The following is a 25,099-nucleotide window of genomic DNA, read 5'->3' as shown; positions in this document are numbered from 1 at the left end:
CAACGTTGCCACCATCTGTGCGGCTTATCTTTCGGCTCGACGACCGTCAGTCCCTCGGCTTGTAAGGCCTATTCAATACGCTTGAAACGAAATTGGCGATCAGCTTCTTGCGTGGTGGTCGGCAACCGTACCGCCGGACGGGCGTGGGTGCTTATGCCTTCGGCTGTAACACTCGACAACCACTCCTCGTGCGACCAAAAAGTACCACATTTCCCCTTAATTTTGATTAAGTTTTGGAAGACTGACCATTGTTCGATTTTCGACTTTCACCTCCATTCCAGCAGCTCTCTGTCGACATCCCTTTTTTTTCGATTAAGTTCCGCCCCGCGAGGGCGGACTACTGATCCCAGATTCACTTCACTTGCGCATACGGCAGCGCGTGATCGTATCCAAGGAGGTACATTTCCTCAGCCTGACACTACAGTGGCACTTCAATTTCCCGGTAAGGTGGCGCGCGTCACTCCGTTCATGCGCGGGACCCGAGGGTAGATTTCCTGGCTCCTGCAATTCTCCCATATCTCCATTTCTTCCCCTTGTGACACCGCTGTTCTACGAGTGTTCTTACTCTCTCTACCTTCGCGCCGCGATCCACATCACCAATTCTAACTCGATAACTTCCTGGCAGGGGTCACCCCGCTTGCGCGCGCGCGACTTGCGGCGGCAAGGGTAGCTTCTTCCTTCGGAAATACGTGACGGCCGCGCTACGGGTTAATTGCTCAATGACCTCCCACGTCGCGTCCTCGGGCGTATACCCGTACCACTCCACCTTGAGAATCAAATTTCCATCTTGATAATCGTGGTTGACGACCCGGTCGATTACGTATTCCGTGTTTTCCGTCTCCTCTCCTTTCTCTGAACTGTCTCCTTCCCCCTTCTGAAGGTCTTCCGACCCATCCACCTCTCTGGAATTTCCGGACTGGCGTAGGTCTGGTGACGTCTCCGCTGTCGGCGTTTGACTAACTAAATTATCCTGGTCCCTTCGCGCATGCACACGTGTGAGGACGATCATCGTCCTCGATTTCCCCTCCTTCTTCGTTTAACTCCGGCTCTCCCAGGAATTGTAGCGCTTGACGTAGGCCGGTTACCGGGGCATAGTCCATAGGGCTTGAGACTAACTCCACTCTATCTCGCGATACGCGTTCCTCCTGGTCGCCGATGGCAATGACCACCGTATGCTGATCTGATCTTCTGACCTGATAAGGCCCCGTAGCGACTTGTGCGAGCTTATGCTTTGGTTCGCTGGCCGTGCCCTGCTCCTTCCTGAGGGACACGTAGGACCCGGGTGGGATATCATATTTCGGTTTGCGAAGCCGGGCGTCAAAGTCCGCTTGTACCGGGCTTGTTCCTTCCGCATACTCCTATCGGCGCTTCGCATTAAGCCCTCCAACCACGAATGCGATTTCAGGTAGTATGCTCGTGACGAGCTGAATTTCTCCAAAGTTGGCTGCGCTTGTAACGCAATGCTTCTCGGCGCCCGAGCTAACACCAGCTCGAAGGGCGCGATATTCGTAGTTTGATGAACTTGCGTGTTGTATGCGAACGTCACAGCGTCGCTGAATAGGTCCCAGTCCTTGGGATGTTCTCCAACATATTTTCGCATCGCGGAAGTCAGTGTGCGGTTAAACCTCTCCACTTGGCCGTTGACCTGGGGGTGATACGTCGTCGTGAAGACGTTGCGTATGCCCAAAATTCGACAGATGTTTTGAAAGAACCGGGCCGTGAACTGCGTCCCGTTGTCGGACAGCAGATTCACAGGGGGTCCATATACGAATACCCAATGGTGCACAAAAGATTGCGCTATTTGTGCCGTGGTAATTTTCTTGAGTGGTACGGTTCGTACCAATTTTGAGTATCGATCGCTGATCACGAGGATGTAGCGGTTTCCTCTTTTCGTTGTGATTAATTCTCCGAGGATGTCGATAGCGACAAATTCCAGCGGAGCCTTGGGTGTGAATAACTTCATTTCTTTCGTATTCTTCCTTAATTTCACCCTTTCCCTGGCCCAATCTGCGCAATTCCTTGCTACAGCATAGCAGTCCAGTGCCATTGTAGGCAATAACACAGGAAGGTCAAATTTATGATAAATTTAATAAAAGCAATGATGTGGCTATTTTTGGGGCCAAAAATGCTGGATTTTTGCCAGCAATGAACGGTGGTCCGTGCTTCATCGGTTCGCGAGCAGCAATCTTTTGCCAAATTTTAAACAGTTCTCATTCAGCACGGGGATGAGGGGCGTGTCTGGTTCCGGGCAGTGACTGAACCAGAATGTTTTGCTGGAGTGCCAGAGTTGTAACGGGAATGTTTTTTTGATACGTCGATGTCGCAAAGTGATGTGCTATTTCGCTGCCTAAAAACGCAGCGCTTGGCCGTGATATCTTTAACCTTCACGTGATCAAACCAGAATAAGCTCATGCTTTCCTGCGCTAGTACCAGACGCGTGCTTGGACCCTTTCACGTTTTCCCAATCCATCGAATCCTCTCTCCCCATCCGTTTTCCTTTCCTTCCCGACTTTGCTCATCCTTTGCTCCTCCTGAGGCGCCATCACCCCGCGAAGAAGGTCTGGGAAGAAACCCGCTGCGTCAAGCAATCAGCGAGGCCGCTCATCTGGAAAGTCTAACAGCCGAGCGCCTGGAGCCCAGGTTCCCGCGGAACGCCGGTCATCCCCTCGTGGTGCGGCCAAAGCTACTCCCGCGGCAGCTAGACAGGAAACCCGTCGGGTTTCAAGTAATACGGTCAGGACGCCCCGAGGCAGTCCGCCATCTGACACGTGCTCGCTTCCCGTTCGAAGTCAGGGAAGCGGTCCGTCCGATGCCGCACATTCGCGTTCGGGCAAGCGCAAGCGCGGCATCGGCTCGTCTCCGAGTGAAGACTTTTCCCGTTTGTTCGGGGATGGAGATCAAGGCGAAGAAGATGAACACCCAGAACGCAAACGGGCGAAGCGTTGGTTGTTCGAGCTCCGTGAACGCAAGCCAGAGGAGGACGTCGACGATACACTGCGGAGGCAAAACCGTGAAAAACAATAAAAAGTATTGTTTTTGGACGATAGTTTTAAAGAAATAACGAAACGTTGTCCAAAAGCAATGTTTTTGACATGGAAAACACTACTATTATTGTCCAAAGACGGTAATTAGATTGCATTAATAACAGTACTATTGTATGTGTGGCGGCAATACATATAGACCTAAGAAACATTCTCAATGTTGTCTATGAACGGTACATCGCCACTTTTTCTGAAACAACAGAAGTTTTGTTTATGAACATTCCAAATATTGTTTAAAAGCGAGGAAATGACTTGCAATCACAAAATTAACTCGTCAAATGTTAACGAGGCGGGTGACAGCATTTATGAGGTTTCCGAGGTGATTCTGATGCGGAAACGCAAGAGGCGAAAACTGGACTTGCTAAAAGCAATGCCTAGTGCCAATCGTCTCTTATTTACAGACGATGGTAAGGCCGTCAGATCGTCTGACATGGGGAACAACAATGAAGACTCATCAGATGAGGAAGACCTTCATGGTATATCTGACTACGCAATGACCGTGTCATCCCGTTTGACCCAGAGTGTCGGCGCAGGGTGGGGTGCGTTGATGTCTTCACATGTGCGGCTTGTCGGGCCTCAACGCGTGATGGAGGGGTCCAAGCTGGAGGCTCGTGTTGATGGAGTGCCACTGGGTGTTGTGAAGAGGTTATCGTCCAACTGCGAGAAGCGAACAGGAGAGCAGTCTGAGAAGAGTGCTCCTGAGGTTTGCGTGATTGCGTATGGGGTACCGTGGAATGCGTCCCTGTATGACGATGGACAACCGCATCTGCTCACCATTCATTCAGCTTCGCAGCGGCATGCTTCGCACCCGTTTTCGTTTAACAGGGTGCCTGAGACTGGGATGAAGGCGAGATTGATACGATTATTGTCTGCTTTGTTTTCGCTTTCTGACTTCGAAGCAATGTCGCCCAAGTTATGTTCTCTAGGCTTTCTCTTTACTTTTGCGTTTTGCATTCCTGGTTTGCTGCGAAAAAGAGCAGCGACGTTTGTTCTGTTTACCATGGCAGCGCTTCTGAGGTTCGGGCCTGCCTTTATAGTGACCTATCAGCTCAGAGAGGCTGATGCCGGTCTGGGGATGGCAGGACTGAAATCAGTGTGGTTGCCGTCTTCCTTTCATCCATCGGGCGTGGATTTACCGTATATGTTATCTGTAACCGTGTTGTTTGGGAGCTTGGTTCCTGTATCGTTTTTGGTAACAGTAGGTACAGCAGGGCGGAAATCTGGGTCAACCGTGCAGTGCTGTCGTATCACATGCGGAGTGCCACCGCAGTAGCATCCCCCCGCCATTTCTTGTGCGGAGTGCCACCGGAGTGGCCTTCCCTCATCTCTTCATAGCTCGTCGAATTTCGCAAGTCGGGTGCCGTTATTCTTCGTCTGCAAGAAGCCCACTGGCTGGTGGACCGTGATCCGAAGAGCGCCGTCAGCTGGATGCCCGTCAGCTAATACTCCTTCGCGTGCGGCAAGACCGAGGTCGCGCGCCGGTTTCTGCACGAGGCTACTACGCTGGACGCAGGCTTGGCACCAGCGTGCGTCGCCGTGGGACATGCGTGCGGCCTCGACCTCGATGTTTCACTAAGCCGCGACGCGCCATCGTGCGCCGCACGCTCTCCATCCTCGTCGTCTGCTGCATGCTCTACTCTAGCGTCCTTTCCCCCCGCGCGCACCATGCAACACCCCCCCGCCCCCGCCACCTCACCGCCGCCCTATCCCCCACCGGCCACCACCCGGCCACGATCCCCCACACGTGCGTGGTCACCCGCCGTCCAAACACCGTCCAAGACACGACGCCCTGTGCCGCCTGGGCCTGGCGGATGCGCTGCTTGACATCGACGCCCAGGTGATCCGCGGCTACGCCCTCTTCCTGGGCCCGCGCGCCGAGCGCCTGCCGTACCACCAGCCTTCCAGAACAACTAACTGGTCGTATACCTGCTGGCCATCGCGGCCGACTGGCTGCAGGGGCCCTACGTCTACGCGCTGTACGCCGCGTACGGCTACGGGAAGGAGATCGCCCAGCTCTTCATCGCCGGCTTTGGCTCGTCCGCCATCTTCGGCACTTTTATCGGCTCCATCGCCGACAAGTATGGCCGCAAGTTTAACGTCCTAGTCTTCGTCATCACGTACGCCCTGTCCTGCATGACCAAGCACTCGCCGAACTTTGCTACCTTGATGGTCGGCAGGCTGCTGGCGGGCATTGCTACCAGCATCCTCTTCTCGGCCTTTGAGTCGTGGCTTGTGTCGGAGCATAACAACCGCGGCTTTGATCCCAACCTCATCGCCGACACTTTTTCAAAGGCCTAGTTTGGGAATGCTGTCGTCGCCATTGTCGCAGGCCAGATTGCTGGCATGGTCGCTGCCCAGTTTGGAAAGGTCGCCCCGTTTGATACGGCCGCTGTCATCCTCGCCGCCACGGGCCTCATTGTCATGTTGTCCTGGTCCGAGAACTTTGGCGATAGTAGGCAGACCGTCACCGGCGGCTTGCGCAGTGCCTGGCATATGATGATTGCCGATGAGAAGATCTTGCTTGTCGGCATCATTCAGTCCTGCTTTGAGTCTGCCATGTATCTCATGGTCTTCAGTTGGACCCCGGCGCTACAGGCCGCGTCGCATGCCATGTCACTTGGCGAGATTCCGCATGGCATGATCTTTAGTTCCTTCATGGTTTGCTTCATAATTGGAAGCATTTTATTCGTCTTTCTTATGAAGACACAACCCGCTGAGCTATTCATGCGCAATATGTACATCATAAGCGTCGTTTGCTTTGTCGTCACCACCATATCATCCAATGTATGGGAGGTGTACGGCGCTCTGCTTGCGTTTGAGGTCATTTGCGGTTTGTACTTTCCGGCTATGGGTACCATGCGAGCAAAGTATGTTCCCGAGGTCACCCGATCCGCCATTATGAACTACTTTCGTCTTCCTTTGAATCTCATAGTCTGCCTCATTCTGTACAAAAACCATGAGAATACCACCGTCTTCTGCCTGTGTGCCGTCATGATGGCCATTGCCGTCATATGCCAACAGCGCCTTTTCAGTGCTTCAAAAGTCTCCATCGGCACCAAAGATGAATGGACTAGAGAAGAGCGCGCCGAACTCGTCGAAGAGGGCGATAGCACTGTTGAAGATGCTGTGCGGTAAATCAACTTGCCCGCCTACCCCCCCCACACCCATACTATCGTGGGCTTCACCTGGCAAAACATGCGCTGCTTCTGAGACAGCTCTGTGGCAAAAAAAGGCTCGCCACAATGCTCGGAATTTAGAGATGCGAGTTGGTAGTACGCAGTAGAACAGTGGAGCGTAATGTTGTATTGCATTGAATGTGTTTCAGCCCGATGGATAAAACGGCCCGTGTTAGAATCAGTCATTGAGAGGTCTGACATCTATCAGTGCGAGTATGGTGCGTCCCAAGCGTTTTCCCAACACGCTCCAGAGCAGCACGCTGTTCTTCATGCAAGGTTGCGGAGAATTTGTCTCTCTGTAAAGAGCTCTCCTCGCTTTGCGTCTAAAGTCTTCAATGCCTGCCAGTTGACTTTTGTTGCCAGCTTTGATTCGCGTGCAATGCGCCTTTCGAAATCCAGATAATCAAGCCACAAGTCCACATTTGTGTTCGCCGATTGCAAAGCCGTTGCTGCTTTAAAAAGTTTTCTTGTTTGGAAAGGGAGCTGAAGCACGTCTGCACCAGATAGTTGTCCCTGACTCTGCATGCGGTCATAATTTTTCATTTGAGACCGGATGGCCGAGTGTAATGACTTCAATGTGAGCGGGGGCAGGGAAAGCATGGTATTGCAAATGCCCTGCAACTGTTTCAGATTGCTCTCTGAAGATAACCATGCGCAGAGAGCTCTCTCCTCATCGCGCCCTCGAAACGGGATGAGAACCTTGGCCGTCAACACATCGTGCGATTTTCTTGACAAGGGACAAGTTTTTGATTCTAGCATGTTCGCAAAGTGGTTCATAGACCAGGTGTGAGGGTCTTTGGGATCCACACCGTCGGGGCCTTCCGTTCCGCTACTAGAAAAATCACCACTGAAAACTTTTCCAGACTTGATGAGGACAAGCACTTTCTTGGCGAGGGAAGTAGCTGCCTGGTGCTGTTCGCAAGTGCTGATAAGGGCGATTAGGTTTTCCCAAACTTTTGGTGGTGGGTTGGTGGGAGTAAGGGAATGGGATGGGGTAGTGGAAGTTTGGCCGGCCGGCGCAGGCACGGGAGGGAGAAATTGGAACAATTTATTCCGAATGTTGTTGGGATGGAGACTGATCTTGAGTCGAGCACGGGAGGCGTTTCGGCAAAACCTTCGGCCCTCGAAACGGCACTCGCCGTCGACATGCAAGAGACGGGCTCCCTCCCCCCCCCCCGGCGTCAACGCGAGCGGATAGGACGAACAAGTACCACGCACACTACTCTACGACGCGCATCTACACTACGATAGTCCCCAAACGCGGGCCTTCCCTCCCCTGGCCCTCCGCGCGGTAATCACGTGAGCAAGTCGACGATCTGGTCGACGACGGCGACAAGAAACGGGGGCGTCTTCTGCGCGATAGCGACGACGACATCGACGACCTGGTCCACAAGCGACGGATGTCCGGGCTCGAGAACCTCCCTTGCGAAGCAAAGCACGAAGCCGAGCGCGGCGGCGCGACCGTTGACGCTCTCGGCGGCGTTCCAGAAGAAGCGCGCCGGCCTGACGGCGGCGCGGCCATCGCCTGCGGCGGGGGTGGAAGCGTCGACGGCGGGCGCGACCGTGTGCGCGGGCGGGGCTCGCTTGTGCGGCGGGGCGTTGGCGATCTCGGCGAAGGCGGTGGCGAGCAGCTCGCGGCGCTGGAGGCCGGGCAGGGTGACGAAGTCGTCGTGCGAGAGGCGCGCGGCCGAGGCGATGCGCTCGTTGTCCAGCTGTGCCACGGCGCGTGCGCGCAGCCCGTCCAGCTGGGCCACGGGGTCGGGCGGCGGGCGGCGCGACGCGCGGCGCGACGCGCGCGGCAGCAGCAGGCGCAGGCGGCGCGCTAGGCGCGGCAGCGAGACGCGCGCGCGCGGCGGCAGAAGTGTGTTGAAGGCCAGCGTCACCGACACGGACACCACCGCCAGCACGCCCACCAAGACCGGCGGCGGCAACGCGAAGGCCGGCGCGGGCGGGCAGCGCCGGCACATCGGCCCCGGGGGTGGCGCGCGCGGGCGGCGCAGCGTGCGAATGGTGGAAGTGGCGGGCATGGTAGAAGCTGTCTTTGCAATCAACTAATACATACTTCTGAAAAATGTTTTCCCGCGAAACAGTTAAGTGATCTGCACAAACAGTCGCAGTTCGAGTTTGCCGCGCTTCCCAACGTGATGGGCAATTCTTTCAGGCGGTATGTACGGCGTTTTACGCATACTGGTTCCGAAAACATCCCTTCAACTTCGAAGGCACTCCTCACACCCCAGGAAAACATTTCGACTTCTGAACGCACCACTTGTCCTCCTCCATCAAATCTGCGATCTTCGTTACCCCCTCGCGCGAAATCAGCCGTTCTCGCATCTCGCCGACCTCCTTCTCCAGACACGTCGTCGCCTCCTTCATCACCGCGCCAACCTCTTCACACTACAGAACCTTCTTCCCTTCAATCACACACACCAGCGTCTTCGGGTGCAGATAAGACACGGCGGAGATCTTCCCGTTTGCGATTTCGGCCAGATTCTGTGGGACCTTCATTCCAAGTCATAGCTTCGCCATCATCCAGCCCCCAAAAAGAAGCACAAGGAAACATGGGTCTGCGACGTACAGTGTCCGCGCATAAGAGGCGTCCATTGCCATTACAGGCCGGAATTGGAAGCGCCGAGAAGCGTCGAAGACTAAGACCCTCTCAGACTGAGGCCACACGTTCGAACCCTACTGCGCGGGTACCCCTGTCGAATTCATCTGCGCTTGAGAGCACCGAGTTACAGCCTGCCGCACGTTCGAACCCTACCTTGCACGCACCCCGATCGAATTCATCCGCGCTTGAGAGCACTGAGTTGCAGCGATCCATAGTGGCAATGCACAAGAGGTTGGCAGAAGAGCTGGCCAGCTGCAATGCCACATTATCGGACCTAGTGAAAAGCAATGCCAATACGGCGTCCAGTTTAGAGGACATCAAACTCCTCATTCTTCAAAGCTCTGCAGGTAGTTCGCGAATACCATCTCGATCAAGGGTGCAGGGAGGGTCTCGGAAAGGTGCAACTAAGAACCTGGAAAAGGACGTTCTCAAAGACAACCCCACAGTTATTATCGAAATCAATGCGGCAGTGAACGCGGATACCGTGTCAAGATCGCTTGCACAGACTCTATCTTCGTTTATGGATGTCTATCACAATAACCAGGATGACCCCCGGATGACATCGCGTGTCGTCAGCGTCCTCTTGTTCGGGCTCAAACATAACAAATCTCGTTCAGAATTCAAACACGGACTGGGCAAAAAGCATGCAAGTTTTCGCTTCAGTACAGCCAAACGTGCGGTGATGAACGCAAGAAATCTCTCCGACGAAAGTATACGAGCATATGCGGCAGAATTTACAACAACCAAAGCCTTTATTGATAGGGATGCTGACCGCAATGGAATTGATGTTTATGTTTCTACGAAGCCTTCTTGGCTGCAACCAGGTGTTTTGGACAAGCAAACGCTGCACACCGCGCGAATGCATCACGAGTGCGTGAAGGCCGAGTTACCTCCGGATCCCTCCTGCCCGACTAGGCGCAAACATCTGTTCATATGCAAGAGGATCGTCACTATTATTAACGACTGTTTGAGAATCTCTCGTGATCGCTCAAAGGTCAAAATGTTCGAGAGCGCCCTCTTTCTACTGGTTAACTGGAGTGAATATGACTCTTTCCATCGCTCTCACTCGTCACCCACCTTTCGATTTTTGCACAGTGATGCGGAATCCGTCCCCGCTTCCGAGATCCCTGACACTACTGTAGCGTGGGATACACACACATCCGTCACCAATCGGAAGCTTCTGGCTGCTCTTAAATCGGAAAGCAAAGACCTGGTGATACAGGCGACTTATCAGGTCACCGTCACTGGTGGTTCGAACGGCGAAAACCGTGTCACAGAGATCAAGCGCAACATTAACATCTTGCGAATTGCTCTGCGCTTCGTCTGCGCCTATTGCCATTGTGGTGAGGAAATGACTCTTGGATCACATGCGTCAATGCTTCGAACAATCTATCGGATTGCTCGGTTTCTGAGGCAATTGTTCTCTGTTCGGGCGAACTACAATCCTTCAGGTACAACGGCAACGCATGATGAGGCAACAGCTGTCAGTGGTGACGTGACAAGTGAGAGGAGCCAATCTTTGATACCCGAAATCACGCTGCGAGAGATGTTACCGGGTAGATCGGAGAAAGAGAAGGTTATCAGTGGGGTGTTGAAAATCTCCAAAGAGACATTCGCCAGATTAAACATTTCTGCACCGCAAGACATTGACAGCAGCGAAAGCGCTGTGCTAAGCGGCACCAATGAGTGGAGACATCAAACAGAAGATTTGGAAGATGATTTCGACAGTGACGATGATGATATGGCGGGAATGCTAGACTAACATTTCTGCCCTGATAGGTTACGTAAAGTTCGGATTTGCACGACCAGTGTCAAGACGGGTTCAGCAGTACGCGCTAAGCTGCATGCCAACAATCGCACGCCTTCACTATCAGAAGCTGCAGTATTAGAGCAGGTGAAAAAGTCGGAGCTCGTTCTAGTCGAGGACATCACTCGGGAAAATCGCATGAGGGGCGCGATCAGCATTCGAAAAAATCATTTCGGCTGCTCATGTCGGCAAGAGTGAACAGGGCAGAACCGATATAGTTTATCCTACCTCCATAGTCACCCAATGAATGAACGAATTGCACCACCATGTATCCCCCAACTTTTTCCGAGCAGCATCTCACTCGTTCAAACCGAAGAGCATGTCCAAGCATGACCCATTCTTCGGTCTTAACAGTCTTCCTAACCCGGATCTCCGCCTCCTCCAGCTTAGACGGGTCCAACACGACCTCGCTAAGCACCCTGAAAGCAAAGTCCGTGACGCTATGAAACTCGTCCGGGCATCCCTTGACGCCGCGCATGGCGTCCTTCGTGACAGCGGCGTGGTTGCGGCAGATGGCGTTGGCGGCCTGCTTACGGTGTTGGGCGCCCTCATGGCCATCGTTGAGCACGTGCTTGCTGCGGGCCGTCTCGACGGCCAGCGACACCGGGCTCCGCGTGCGCAGGAAGGACACCGGACCGATCTGCGGCGGCAGGGCGCCGATGTGGGTTCAGTCGTCGCTCTGCAGGTACGTGGCGAGCTCCCAGGCGTCCCGCGCGGAAAACCAGCGGCGTAGGTTCGGGCGGCCGTCGGCTAGCTCCAGGTTGCGCCAGAACTTGAGAGAGGAGCGCGCGCGCTCGAAGATCGTGGCTGGGGAGGAAGGGGTGTTAGGATCAGGCGGGCATTGTTTGGAGAAGCAAAAAAGCGAGGACAAAGGTGATGAGGACTTACAGAGATGTCGACGAACGAGGGCTCCGGGCCCGGGTAAAAGAAGGAGCCCTCAAAGTCGCCGAGGCAGGTCTCGATGAGATCGAGGGTGTGGTTGACCGGTTCCAGGCCTCTCCCGGGGCTAGACATGGCGCCTTGCAGGGCGCCGAGCCACGAGCCGGTGAAGACGCGCTCGAGGCGCATGTAGCAGTGAAAGGCCTGCATCATGTCGTTATCATCGACCGGAATCATCTGGCGGTACGGTGTCTGAAACGTGTCCTCCAGCAAGAACATGATATCCATGGACACAAATTACAGTGAATGTACACAAAAATGGTGATTTGTGTACACACATTTTGTGTATTTTGGGTTTCAGGAGGCGCCCATTATTTCTTCGATGACATTGCGTCGCAGAAAGTCACCAAAAGATTGCCAAGGCCGTGCAATAATTTGTTTGCCAAAGAAGCATGTTGAAATCGTTAGTGTAGCATAAACACCCCCAACGGAGAGGGGTGTATGCACAGCTCGACGTAGACCCCGTCCGAACGGGAAGACGGGGGTCGGTGGGTGACAAGTCCGTGCTTGTCCTCCTCCACCGCCGCCGGTCCGCTCCATATTTAATGTACATAATAACCTATCATAATAGTACAGTACCGATGTACTGTAGCGACGTACTGTAGCGGTCGGTCGACACTGTAATACTGTCAGCCATCGGGGCTGACAGTACACGTGTGTGTGTGCGCTCTTCGGTCCCGCGCGTACACGTGTACACGTGCGCCCCCTGTATTCGGGGTTACACGTGGTGGTACTGTAGAGCATCGAGCTCTACCGTAACCGATCCGATTCTGAGTTGATCTAATCTAAAATAAAGCCCCAGGGGGGGGGTTATACTACACGGCCCCCCCCTTAAGCGGGGACGTCCGCGTCCACGGGTGCTTGTAGAGAGGGGACAACATGTCCGGCCACGCCGTCTATACGGTCGATTCCGCTCTCCCTGTCGACTCTGCTCCCTGCTCGCTATCCTCCGTGTTCCGTCTCGCACCTCCCTACGCGCGCGCAGGTCATTCCTCCTCCCCTTCTGGGGACGACGAATTCGTCGTCACTCCGTCACCCCTGCCCCTTTTTCGGCGCGCGATCCTGCGTGTGCCCTCCGGGCTGGTTCTCGTCATTACCCTACTACCCCCGTCGTGGGAGTCCGCCCTCGTTCATCCGGCCTCAGCTCGGTCGGCTCCCTCTCCCGTCCTTCCTCACGGGCTCGTCACCTCTGTCGGTCGCGTACTCGGTTCGTGCGTCCCGTGTCTCCCTATGTCGTCCCTCATCCCTTCTGGAGGCGGTCCCTCGCTCCCTCTGCCCCCGCCTGGCAGTGGATCGAGCACGCCGGTTGTCTGCCCCTTGACCACTGAGGACCCCACCTCCGCCGAGAAGGGAGGTGCCGATTCGTCGGCTCCCCCGCCATGGTGGCCTCCGCGTCCCTTCCGGAAGTCCCGGGGGGGTCGCGCCTCTACCGTGTCCGACGAGTTATGCCCCCCGCCTTCCATCATCCCGCTGCCCGATGCTCGTCCGGTGACTGGGGCCTCGGTGCCGCTTCGACCTGAGCGTGTTGACGACGCGGTCGGCCCATCCGGTGAAGACCTCATGACGGGGCCCCGCGGTGGCCCGTACGACCCCGGGGAGGGCTCGCATGGGACCTTTGGCAGCTGCCGGCATCCCGGTGCGCCGCGCGCTGCCCCCCGTTTCGACGAGGGCGGAGAGAGGGAGGCGTCCAACACCTCCACGAGGTGGCTGGGGGTGCCCTTGGAGCGGTCAATCCCGCTACCGCTCGGTCGCTTGACATACGCGTGGCGACGCCATGCGCGGGCGAGCGTCACCGTGGGCGAGCTGCTGTCGAGGGAGTCCCTACGTCCTGACGTTCTACGAATTCGGTCCATATACGAAGGAGGGCTGACCGAAGAGGCCTCCTTGGCGCTGGGTCGCCTCCTCGCCGAGGGCGGTGGCGCTCCTTACCAACTACCCGACGAGATTCCTAGTGATAGGACTTTCGCTTTTTGCGTGGAAGAGATCGAGTATGTCGACCAGATGTCGGCGTACCTCTTCCACTGGGGCCCCCGTGGTCCCCCTCGCTTCATTCTCCCGGAGGTCACCGGGCTCTACGTCGGCCCCCGTTCGCGCACTTGCTCTAAGGCGCGAGCGGCCCTCCAGAAGTCTGCATGTTCCCTCATGCGGATTCACTACATTGCCCTGGCGCCCAACGATTGGGCGACTTACCGGCACCGCGGGGAAGAGGACGGGCGCGTATTCCCGTCCGCCTCGTTCTCCCCGGGCTTGTCGAGAAGCGATTTCCCTGAGCTTCCGCCGGTCGTAGGGGAGTCGCTCCCCTCGTTGGGAGTTCACCCGTTACTCCCCTACGTCTTGAAGCACTTCGGCTTCGCCTGCGGTGACCCGAAGCACCCGGTTTTCGATTACCTCGCGTACAACGTAGAGCGAGAATGGGCGTGGTGTCTCGGTAACGCCTTCATGAATGATGTCTCTCTCCACGGGCGTGCTTTCGTGCAACCCGTGGGGGTACTCTCCTTCCTTCGGCGAGTGGCGCCATCCCTTCCGGACGTTGCCATGCATCCTCTCGAGCGTGGCTCACCGTGTGTGGCCTGGTCGTACTCCTCTGTACTAGACCTGATGCACCGCGCCGGTGCGGTGCCCGAACGTAATCGTCGTCCTTGGACGGACTACACGACAGGGACTCGGAGCCTCTTTCTCGCGTATGACCATCGGAGCGACTCCTTCGTGGCCCGTCCAAGCGTCCCCACCTCAGGCCCGTCCCGAGGCAAGGGAGGCGTCGGGTCTACGGTGCGCGAGGCGCGTCGGAAGCGGTATCGTGACCTGGACGGCGAGCTTCCCGCAATCGCGTTGGCCAGGGTGGGCGTGCCGTCGGTGCTTCCCAAGGCGGGTCACGATACTGCGTCGGGGTCCCCGCTGCCCCCTCTGCCTTCCCTTGGCTCCGTCGGTTGCCTCGGTGCCCAACGGAACACCGCGTTGACCCTTGACCTAGCTCGCGACGAGCTCACCGCAATCCCCAGGTTTTCTCACGCCCTGGGGAGTCTGGTCGATAGGGCTTGGACTGTAGAGGGACTACTCCGTACCCTCACGAGCTGGTATGTCGAACGTAGCAGCGAAGCGCGCCGTCTCGGGGCGGAACGACAGGCGTTTGCCGCAGAGCGTGACTCCCTCGCGGAGCAGCTCCGCGGCTCTCAGGATGAGCTGAAGGTTCTACGAGAGTCGTCCTCCCTACAGGCGAGTGGTCTCCGGCGCGCAGCGTCCGATCGCGATAGATACCGTGGCGAGCGGGACGCCCTCAGGGCCGAACGCGCTGCCCCGTCGGCCGTGAGCCTTCCTGGCCCGGTGCCACGCCAGGGCCTTCGAGACCCTTACCAGAGTCGCGAGCTCGGCTCTTTGATGGCCGACGAACCCGCGACTTCGGTCAATCCAGCTCGCGGGTGGACAACGCATGGCGTAGTCGCCCTTCCACCGCTTCACGAGACGGAGGCGGACGTGCCTTCGCACCCCAGCTATTGTCCTCCGACGGGGCGTGCTTCCGGTTCGTCGGCCCCCTCGAACGGTACGATCCGTTGAACGCTCGGGTCTACCGACGATTACGCCGCACCCTTTGACAGCTTCCTCTGGTAAAAGCCCCTAAGGCATTTTCTTGTCCTTTGCTCCCCGACGTGCGTTATCGATTTGTCCCCTCGGCCTACACCGCGGCCTTGCTTGTAGCACGGCCCTCCCCGATGGGCTGTGCTCGACGCGGTCCCTTCGTCCGTATAAGCTAGCGACGTACACACGGGAGTCGCTGAGGGGGCAACCGGTCGCCTTGCTCTCTCGTGGATTAGATGAGCTGCGGCGTACGGTGGTTAGAGCCCCGTCTCCGGCACTTCCCCTCCTCGGCTTCTACGCGTCACCCTCGTACGACGGAAGGGCGCTGCGTGATGTGCCCTGTCTCGTGAGGCGTCTTTGGCCGCGTGCGCGGCGGCAACGTCGACGGTCGAGCGTACTGCGCCGTTTCGCGTGGCCTCCCTTTCTCTGTCCGCCTCCCTCTCCGTCCTCCGCCTGCCGGCGACCTCTTCGTTCGGTCCCAAAGCGGACGGCGTGTCCGAAGGAGGGGCGCGGAGACCGAGAGACTCAGGGAGCTCGGAAGTGAGGGTGGTCAAGCACGAGCGGAATTGACGAGCTCCCATTGGTCGGTCTGCTCTTACGCGGTTGAGGAGCGCACATGGGCGATTTCTGAGGTACCCAATTTAACGATGTCCCATTGGCCGGACGATCCCCGACTCCTTTTGCCCAACGTGAGGTGTGTGCGGAGCGTAGTTACTCCTCCTCCTCGCCCCCCTCCCTTGCGTGCAGTCGGTGCCTTTCCCGAGTGGGAGGCGAGTAGAGGGGGGGGGGGTGCCACGCCGTGTAGCTGGGCGGCGGAGCGTGGCCGCGTGGCCGAAGCCGTCTTTCTAGCATGCGCGTGCGGATAGGTTCCCCCGCTCCGGCACCGAAGTCAACGGTTCCCATCCCTCGGCTACGGCGTATAAGATGATAGGTAGAAAGAGCCAGAAGTCGGGGAATGGCCCTCCCTCGAACGCTCCGTATGTCTTTGCTGTACCGTGTTCCGCCACAGCTCTTCGACAGCGTTTGTGTAGCGAGCTGGTCCGCGTGGTAAAGCTAGTGATGGGTTGCCGAAGGAGAGTGTAAGGCGGGAACACTCAGAATGATGCACGAGAAGAGGCGTCGTCCTCGTCGACCACCACGCGCTTCCCCACGATGGTGTCCTGACGCAAGCCCACCGTCAGGTTCTCAGCGTCCTTGCTTTCCAGCAGCACATACACCTATCCTGCATCTGAGCATGCCAACCGCGTTGACGTTCGCGACCCGCGCTCCGGTTCTCAAATTCACGGCTAGCGGCAGGCGAGGGCCTGACGTTTCTGCTCGTCGCAGTGGCGTCGCTAGCCAACTGACTCGCGGGGTACGGTCGCGCAGGTTATTCTTCTCGCCGTCGCTGTGCGCTGGCGCCGCTTTCTTGCGTTTCTTCCCTCTTCTGCGGGGGCGGTGTCTTCTTGCTGCGCCTAGGCCAGGGTAAGCGTCTCAGTCTGCTCCTCTCTGAGCGTCGTAGTTGGGGTTGCGGGTTCGCCGGGTGTTCGTCGTCGGTACCCGTCCCTCCTTTCGGCCATCGGCCGCCTGTTCGCAACCGCGGTTCGCGGTCCGCACAGAGATGAGAGGTTAGTGACGTAGGGTCCCCTGGGGGAGGCGTCTTCCAGCGCCGTTCGCCGTTGGTGGCGGATGTTCGAGTGCGCGGAAGCCCTCCCCCCCGCGCTCGTCTTCTCCTCAACGGTAGTCCGCCGCTCCCCCGTTGGTCGAGGGAGCACGGCTCGGGTTCGAAGCTCGACCTGTGCTCGGTCGGCAGTGCGCGCTAGGAAGGTTAGAGCAAAAAGAACCAGGCTGGCGGCTCGCCGCACGTCAGTATTTCGAGGCACCCGCTCGATGCGAGCGTGGGATTCAACCTCGCGCGTGCTTCCCTTCTCGGTCAGGGGGCGGACGTGTGTACCTTCCGGTGGTACCTGTTGTACCCTAGCTCAGCGCCGTTCGCCTTCTCCTTGCTTTTCGTATGGCGTACAGTGCCCCAGGACGCGGCGCACGTGCCGGTGTAATTTATCCCCCCCTTAATTTTTCCGTTATTTTCGGGGTACTGTGGCGGCAGTGATTTGGTGATGACGCGATCGGTGTTGGTGCATGGCGCGCATCTGGCGCCGCTCACGTGTAACGTTCTCATCTCCCCGTATCATTACGGGGCATGTCTCGGCGGCGGTTTTGAAATGTCTCTCGTCCGTGCACACATATTGGTGCCCCTCCGACTGAGTTGCTCTCGCTTCCTCGCTCTTATTGAACGGCCCTATCGCGCGTTCTCCTGACGCCGCTCCCCTCGCCTGCGCGTCTGCCTGCGCGTTTCGTGCGTCTTCTCGCGCACGACCCACACCGGGAGGGTCATGATCCGGTCTTCTGCCGGGCTGTATACCCCGGATGCTGATTGATGGCTCGCCGTGAGCCTCCACCTTCTCCGATATTCCGAGACGCAAGCGACGGGCATTCTGGTCCCTAGCTCCGCCCACCGAGGGGCTCTCGTGATTTCAGGCAGTTCGTACTGTCCTGTTCTTATGTCTGGCGTCCTTGACGCACGAGAAGTCAAGATGCCTTGACTTGAACACGTCCCCGGCTGTGACCCTCCGACAGGGTCCACCGTCCTCCTTCGGTTCCCCTTTTTAGTCTGTTCGTGCAGGCTGGGGTTAATCCGCGAAGGAGCGGTTGAGGGCCCCCCCCTTAAGCGTGAACGTCCGCGTTCACGGTTTGGGTGAGATCTCTGCCGGTTCGTCTCCGGAGGCGTTGGGCGTAACGAGACACCAACCCCTCCGGGACGTGAGTCCGCGCAGTCCAAGTGGGCGCGTCGTAATCCGCCCACTTGATGAGGAACTCCGTAGTTCCGTCTTCCATGACTCGATGTCTCAGTAGCCGTTCGACGGCATACTGCGTTCCCGCGGTGACCTTATCGGCGAGGTCCCGCGGGGTCGTCGTACTTGCTCGTGGCGCGTCTATCGGAGACGGCGCGTACACGCAGCGGTCGGCGGAGACTCGCTCGGTGACCCCATCACGATCGATCGTGATGGTTCGGCGGTCGTTGGCGAGCACGCGGTAGGGTCCGACAGCGGGCGAAGCGAGCTTGTTTGATGTCTTAGCCCCATCGGTGGGGTTGAGATATACGTATTCTCCGGGACGGAGCCGGGAATTAATACGTCGTATGCGCTTATCGAAGTCGCGCTTGTAGCGAGCCTGCGTCCGACGCAGGCTCCCGTAGGCCTTCTGGATAGTCCAATCCAAGGTCTTGAGGAACTCGGCACGTTGGTTCCCCCTATCGGAAGGGGGCGCGTCGCCGTCCGCCCCTCGGAGAGAGAACTCCGGCGGTGGCCTGCTGAGCACGAGCTCAAACGGCGTGGTGCGTGTGGTGCGATGTACGTGGGAGTTGTACGCATACGTAAGCGGCCCCACGTACACATCCCAGTCGTCCTGGTGTTCACCCACGTAGTTCCGCAGCATCGAGGCGATTGTTCGGTTATAACGCTCGACTTGCCCGTTCGTCTGGGGATGGTACGCCGAAGTGTACAAATTCGTTATCCCCAGAACGCGGCACGTGCTGTGGAAGAACTTGGCATTAAACTGAGGGCCGTTGTCCGAAAGCAACGTGCGAGGGACGCCATACTTGAACACCCACGAGTCGCAGAACGCAACTGCGACCGTGTGCGCTGTTATCGTGCGGAGCGCAACGACTTGCGTTAGCTTACTGAAGCGGTCCGTAATCACGGGCAGGAACCGTTTTCCTGTCTTCGTCTTGGGGAGCGGCCCCAAGATGTCGATCGCGAGGCTCTCGAGGGGCCTCGTAGCTGGAAACAATCTCAATCGGTTGAGATGTTTCCTCAGCTTCACCCGGTTCATCGCGCAGGTTCGACACCCTCGCACCGTGGCTGCCACGTCTGCAGCCAGGTGGGGCCAGTAGTACTCGCGTCGAAGTGCGTAGTACATACGGTTCTGGCCCGGGTGCCCCGCGATGGCCGGGTTGTGGCACAGGCGAAGGAGCCTGGCGCGGAGCGTCCGAGGTACCACGACCTGAACGATATCAGGGTCGAAGGGGTGTCTCCGCTTGAGCACCCCTTGGTGGTCCTCGAAGAACGCGGAGTCCCGGGACTCTGACTGTCGTGCCAAAACGGTTTGGCAGAAGTCATCCACGCGTTGCTCCTCGGCTATCTCCTCTATCGTAAGAGGGGCCGGAAGGTCGTCCTGCGGTGGGGCGACCGGGGAGTCGAGCGCGCCAGCCTCGGGGTCTTCGGCGCGCTGGATGTCGGCGGCGTCGAACTCGTCGTTCTCCTCGCAAAACGAATTGGGTCCTTGGAGAGCGGGGGCCTCGTCGTCACCTCGCGGTTCGTCGCGCGTCCGTGTGCGCGACCTTGTTCGGGCTTCGGCTTGATTCCGTGTCGTTACGAAGACATGGACGGCCTGATGATCACAGCTCGCAGTACAAGCGTGGTCCGCGAGCTCGTTCGATACGTCTCGAACTGTCGTGCCTCCGTCGAAAGTGGGGATGTCGTCATCCACCTCGACGGTGGGGCGAGGGTCATCGGCGACCTTCGGCGACACGAGTCGTGACAGGGCATCGGGCACCTGATGCACGCGTCCGGGGCGGTACTGAACGGTGAAATCGTATTCAGCCAGACGTAGCCGCCACCGGGTGAGTCTTCCGGAACTCTCGGTGAGGGACATGAGCCATCGGAGGGCGTCATGGTCCGTCCGTACGGTGAACTTCGTGCCTTCTACGTACGGCCGTAGTGTGCGGACGGCCCACACTACGGCGAAGCACTCGCGTTCGGTAGCGCTGTAGTTGCGCTCACTATCGGACAGTGAGTACGACCAATACCCCACGGGGCGCCAGTCGTTCGGCTCTTCGTGCTCCTGAAGTAAGGTGCAGCCGAGTTGGTAGGCACTCGCGTCGGTGTATATCATGTACGGACGACCGTGCCGGGGCAACGCGAGGATCGGCGGAGCGATCATGCACTTCTTAAGGTTCTCGAACGCCTGAAGTTGCAGCTCCGTGGGGTTATAGAAATCGGGATCCGAATCCTTGCGCGTCATGTCGGTCAGAGGACGCGCAATCTTAGCGAACCCCTTAACGAATCGGCGGTATACGTTACACGCCCCGAGGAACGAGCGGACTTGCGTCAACGTCCTCGGGAACGTGAACGTCTTGAAAGCGTCGGCCGCCGTATCGGCCACGCTCAACTTGCCTGGGGAGATGACGTGCCCCAGGTAGTGCACCTTCGGTCGGAAGAAGCTGCACTTCTTGAGCTTAAGGGAGATACCGGAACTCCGCAGTAAGCTCAAGACGGTATCGAAATGCCTCGCGTGTTCTCCGTGCGTACGGGAGAACACGATCACGTCGTCGAGATAGACGAGGCATATTTGCCAGCGGACTCCGGAGAGTATTATGTCGAGCGCACGTTGGAAGGTGGCCGGTGCCCCTTTGAGTCCAAACGGCATGCGCAAGTGGCGAAACGTGCCCATGTGCGTCGTAAACGTGGTCTTATCCCGGTATTCCGGAGCGACCGGGATCTGCCAATAACCGGAATTGCAGTCCAACGTGGTGAAGACGGCTGCATCTCCTAACGAGTCGATGCAGTCGTCCATCCGTGGCAGCGGATACGAATCCGCTGCGGTCTTCGCGTTGAGACGCCGGTAGTCTACGCAGAACCGAAGAGAGCCGTCTTTCTTCGGTACGAGCACCACCGGGGACGCCCACTCGGTGCTCGCGGGTTCGATAACCCCTGCGTTCAACATCTTGTTGACCTCCTTCGCAACCATTTCGCGCATGGCCGGGCCCTTCCGATAGGGCATAGAACGAATCGGTTTCGTTCCCGGTTCGAGGGGGATGCGGTGCTCCGTGGCTTGGATCGTTCCAAGCGCACCGCTCCACAGACTCGAGTGCTTACGGAGCATCTCGAGTACGTGGCCACGGAGCTTGTCATCATCGATGTATGACAGGTCGATCTCTTTTTCCCAATCCATCGGTGGATTTTCGGGATCTTTTTGCTGGGGGAGTACAGTACCCCTCGCCGTCGGTTGGCCTAAAGGTGACCGTTCGACCGGGTCGACCCCCCTGCCCCCGGCGGTTGCCTTCTCGTCGGAGCTGGATCGGCCAACTCCTACCCCACCGACTTGATCGGTCAAGTCGGTCAGGTGTAGCGCGTGCGCGATCCCCTCGGCGACCTTACGTTCGGGAGTGAGGATCGCGAGGGGGTTGCGCTTCGCGTATCCCACGACGGTGTGCTTCGGAAGCCTCTTTTCTCGTCGTGAGAAATTCGCGACGATGACGTCGAAGGTCTGATTCGGTAGGACCTCCGCGACGCCATTCGTCAGCCTCACTCCATGTCGGTGTTGGAGTGAGGGCTTGGGTTCCAGGAATACGAGGCCCCTCCCCGCGGTTGTCACACGCACGCGGGCTTGTGACATCGCGGGGATGGTAACCCAGCGGGCGATTCGGATCGCTTGCGGGGCCTCCTCGCATACGTCTGGCCGACCCGTGTGTCGCCCGTGTCGCCTGGTAGGGGTAGTCGACTCCCCCTTTCCGTCGACGATGGCGACGGAAACGCCTTGGCGTAGCTCCATTCGTTGAGCTTCGATGTCGATACATCGCACGTGCGTATCGATGAAGGCCGTGCCGAGAAGGACCGGCACGGCGAGCTGGTCCGCCACTACGAACGGAATTTGGAACACCGTGTTCCTCAACCGCACCGCCAGGCGGACGACGGCCGAAAGCTTGAGGGGGTTGCTATTCGCGCCTGCCAATCGTGGCAGATGTGCGTCGTGCACGACGTAACGCGTCCAATCGGGGGGAAGGTCGGCCTTCCTCACCAGATTATACCCCGAGCACGTATCAACGGCGATCGTGCGGGGTTTAAATGCATTTCCCTCTGTGGCTATCGAGCCGAGGACGTTGTAGATCTTCGATGTCATAAGGCAAATGACGCCGTCGACAACCTTCGGGGCGACCTTATCGGTGAGGTCGTTCCGCCGGGGCCCTCGATTTCGGTGCTGGCCCCGCTTGCGTTTCCTTCTCCTCCTTCCTTGGGGCGTCCGTGGATCAGTGACGCCCCTCGGATTACTCGAGCCCGTACGACACGGACCTTTCTCCGGCGACCTTGGGCTCGCGGGAGTCAGGGGGTCGACCGAATCTTTTCGGTCGTCGTTGCCCCCGTCGCCATCGTTACGCCTCACGGGGACGTCGGCTGTCCCGGTGTCTTGTTCTCCTAACGTCGGGCCTTCGGAGGCCTCGACATGCGCTCCCTCCTGTATCGGCATTACAGGAGCTCCCGTGCCCGCCTCCGGAAGCGGGGGATGTATTATCGGACAATACCCCCCGTGTCCTTGGCGAGCACGCGGGGTCGGGTCTAGTTCGTGGGGAAAAGACGGCTCACGCGACCGCGTGTACGTAACCGTCTTTACCCTTTTTTCGAACTACCCGTGCTATCGGAGCTAACCTCCTGGCTATCGACGGCCAGGTCCTCTTCCGGTAGCCGGTCGCGTGGGTCGGGACGATTCCCCCACTGCGGCTCGGCGGCCTTGGCGAAGTACTCCGGTACTTCCGGGCCTTGACCTGCGGCGTCCGGTCGTCGCAGGATATAGGGGACGAAGCGAGTCGGCTCTCCTTCGTGACCCTCCATGGGTAGAGGGTACGGATCCTCTACCCAGTCTTGCAGGTACATTATCGCGTTTTGTACTTGTTGGGGTAACCGAGAACGGTCTCGGTCCCCTCTTTCTCCTTGTCGGGGGAACCTTGTATCCGCCTGGCGATAGGCGGGTCGATCCCGACGATCGACTTCGTTACGACGGTACCCGCCTCCACGGGGGGCGAAGCGTGCGCCCCCACCCGTTCGGTTCGGGAAACCTTGACGCGGAGGACGGCCCTCGCCCACCGCTTGCCGGAGGAGATTGCGCGCACCGGGGCGCGTCTCCATCTGGTAGCGGTAGTTCCTGTACGCCGTGAACATTCGTTGTTCCGGCGACAGGAACGGGCACGCGTACATGGCATGCCCGTACGTACGGCATAGCCAGCACACGTACGCGCTGCCGTCCGTTGAGGCGAAGGTCGCCGCATGCCGCGCCTCCTCATCGGTGAGGAGGGGCACGCGAGGCGCTTCGCCTCCTGCATCTCGGCTCGATATGTCGAGCTCTGCGACCCGGGGGTCCGTACCCCTTGCCACTCTTGGAGTGGCCGCGAAGGCGGTCGCGTAACTCGATGTCGTTCCGGTCGACATCGGTGAGGGGGTTCGTGCCCCCTCGGGCCCTGCTCCTTGCGTGATGAGGACAGGGTCGGCCTGCCACTCATCCTCCCCGATATGGAGGGTCGAGGCGGGCGAACTTGTGGCGGCGGACTTCGTAGTCCTGCCAGCCTTCCCTGCCGGTTTCAAATCCGGCAGAGGTAAACTGCGCCGAGCGCGGTACATTGTACCTTCCGCCGTAGCGATACGGCGGATGGTCGGAAGATCGGTCTTCTGACTGCCTGGCAGCCTTTGCACAGTTTCGGATACTGCGGCACGGGTTGCCGGTGCAAGTCCCCGCACGAAGTAGTGCGCGAGAGACTGTTCGGAGAAGACTGCCGTGCATCGGAACGCGGCAGTCTCGAGTCGGTCAGCAAACGTGCTTTCCGTCTCATGCGATTGCTGTCGCGCCGTAGCGACAGCGTCGTACGCTTCACCTAACACGTCGTCCGTGAGGTAGCGTTTTAAGAATTGATTCACGAGTCCCGGCCAGCTCACGTCGTCGTGGAGCTGGCCGGCGCGGAGGCCACGCATCGTATAACTCGTATACAGGCGCTCCGTGTCGCGCTCGAGGAAGTGCGCGAAGACTCGTACCGCAACACCTTCGGTCAGGTGTTGCGCGTTGAAGGTGATTCGGATATCCTTCAAGAACGGCAGCAGCTGGATCGGGTCGGTGCCGTCGAAGCTGCGCATCGTGGGACGGATCCCACGACAGCGTTGGACGTACTTCGCGATCCGTCCCGCGTCACCCGAGGTAACGAGCCTCGAGGTGTTATCTAAGCGGTACATACGATAGTCAGCAACGGCGCTGAACTCTTGGATCATCGTATGTACCGGCTCGAGCTCGGGTTCAGCGGGACCCAGCGTGCCGAAGGAGGTAACCGGTAGCGTACGGACGTCTACCGGACCTGGATGCTCGGCGTAACTCGCCGGCGGGTAGCCGCCCCAGCGGGGATCGACGGAGAACATCGGTTCTCCGGATCCGCGGGCGGCTCCTCCACAGTCCTTTTCGTCCGCGTACGATACGCAGTCCACTTGCCGCCTACTTCCGGCGATAGGCGGCAAGGCTTGGGTCTCAGACGCGAAGTTCGCGTCTATCGGAGGACGGCTTCCTTCTGCAGTCCGACTGGTAGCGGCACCAGTCGGACGCCAACCCTCGGGGGCGGCGGCGCTCGGAGGTACGGTACCACCGGGCCCTCTGGGCGGGGCACCGGGTAGCCTTTCGGCCATGGTACGTTCCATGTCACGAGCACGCCGACGAGTGGCGTCGAGCTCAGCGGAGAGGTGCGCGAACGCACCCAATTGCTCTGCGGACGGAGAGGTTCGGTCCTCGGGTCGTCTCACCGAGGTCGGCCTCTCAGGGCGACCTTGACCGGACGGTCCGGGCGAGGCGAAACGGGAGTCTTCGACGAGCACGATCCGCGAGTGTAACTCGTCGATCAGTGCTCGGAGATTCTCTAAGGACTGCGTCACTCTATCGAACCTCCCTTCACGCAGGGAGCGGAGTTCGGCCATGCATCGAGTGTATACATGGTCCGATACATCGATCCGAAGGGAAGTACGGACTTCCTCGATGTATTCGGCTATGCGTTCGAACATCGCCGCCGCTCTTTCCTCGGAGGATCCGAGTGACGGTTCGCGGTCACGAGGACCTGCGTCGCTGTCGCCCGACGGGGCGGATGGGGACTGCACAGCGGCCGGACTCAGATCCG

At 58.5% G+C, this 25,099-nt stretch overlaps 2 protein-coding genes across 2 annotated transcripts; both read right to left on the bottom strand.

Moving 5' to 3' along the window:
• Positions 1–6,190: 6,190 nt before the first annotated feature.
• Positions 6,191–6,403, bottom strand: CHC_T00007785001 (hypothetical protein). Its single transcript, XM_005711503.1, has one exon. The coding sequence runs from the start codon at positions 6,401–6,403 to the stop codon at positions 6,191–6,193; it is 213 nt and encodes a 70-aa protein (XP_005711560.1).
• A 4,526-nt stretch (positions 6,404–10,929) lies between these two features.
• Positions 10,930–11,184, bottom strand: CHC_T00007784001 (hypothetical protein). The gene has a single exon (XM_005711502.1). The coding sequence runs from the start codon at positions 11,182–11,184 to the stop codon at positions 10,930–10,932; it is 255 nt and encodes an 84-aa protein (XP_005711559.1).
• Between the last annotated feature and the right edge of the window lie 13,915 nt (positions 11,185–25,099).

The sequence above is a fragment of the Chondrus crispus genome, genomic scaffold (assembly GCF_000350225.1).
Source record: "Chondrus crispus Stackhouse genomic scaffold, scaffold_85, whole genome shotgun sequence".
In the NCBI taxonomy this organism is placed as follows: Eukaryota; Rhodophyta; class Florideophyceae; order Gigartinales; family Gigartinaceae; genus Chondrus; species Chondrus crispus.
Note: the sequence above shows the minus strand (reverse complement) of the source record. Positions and strands in the feature narration are given on the sequence as shown.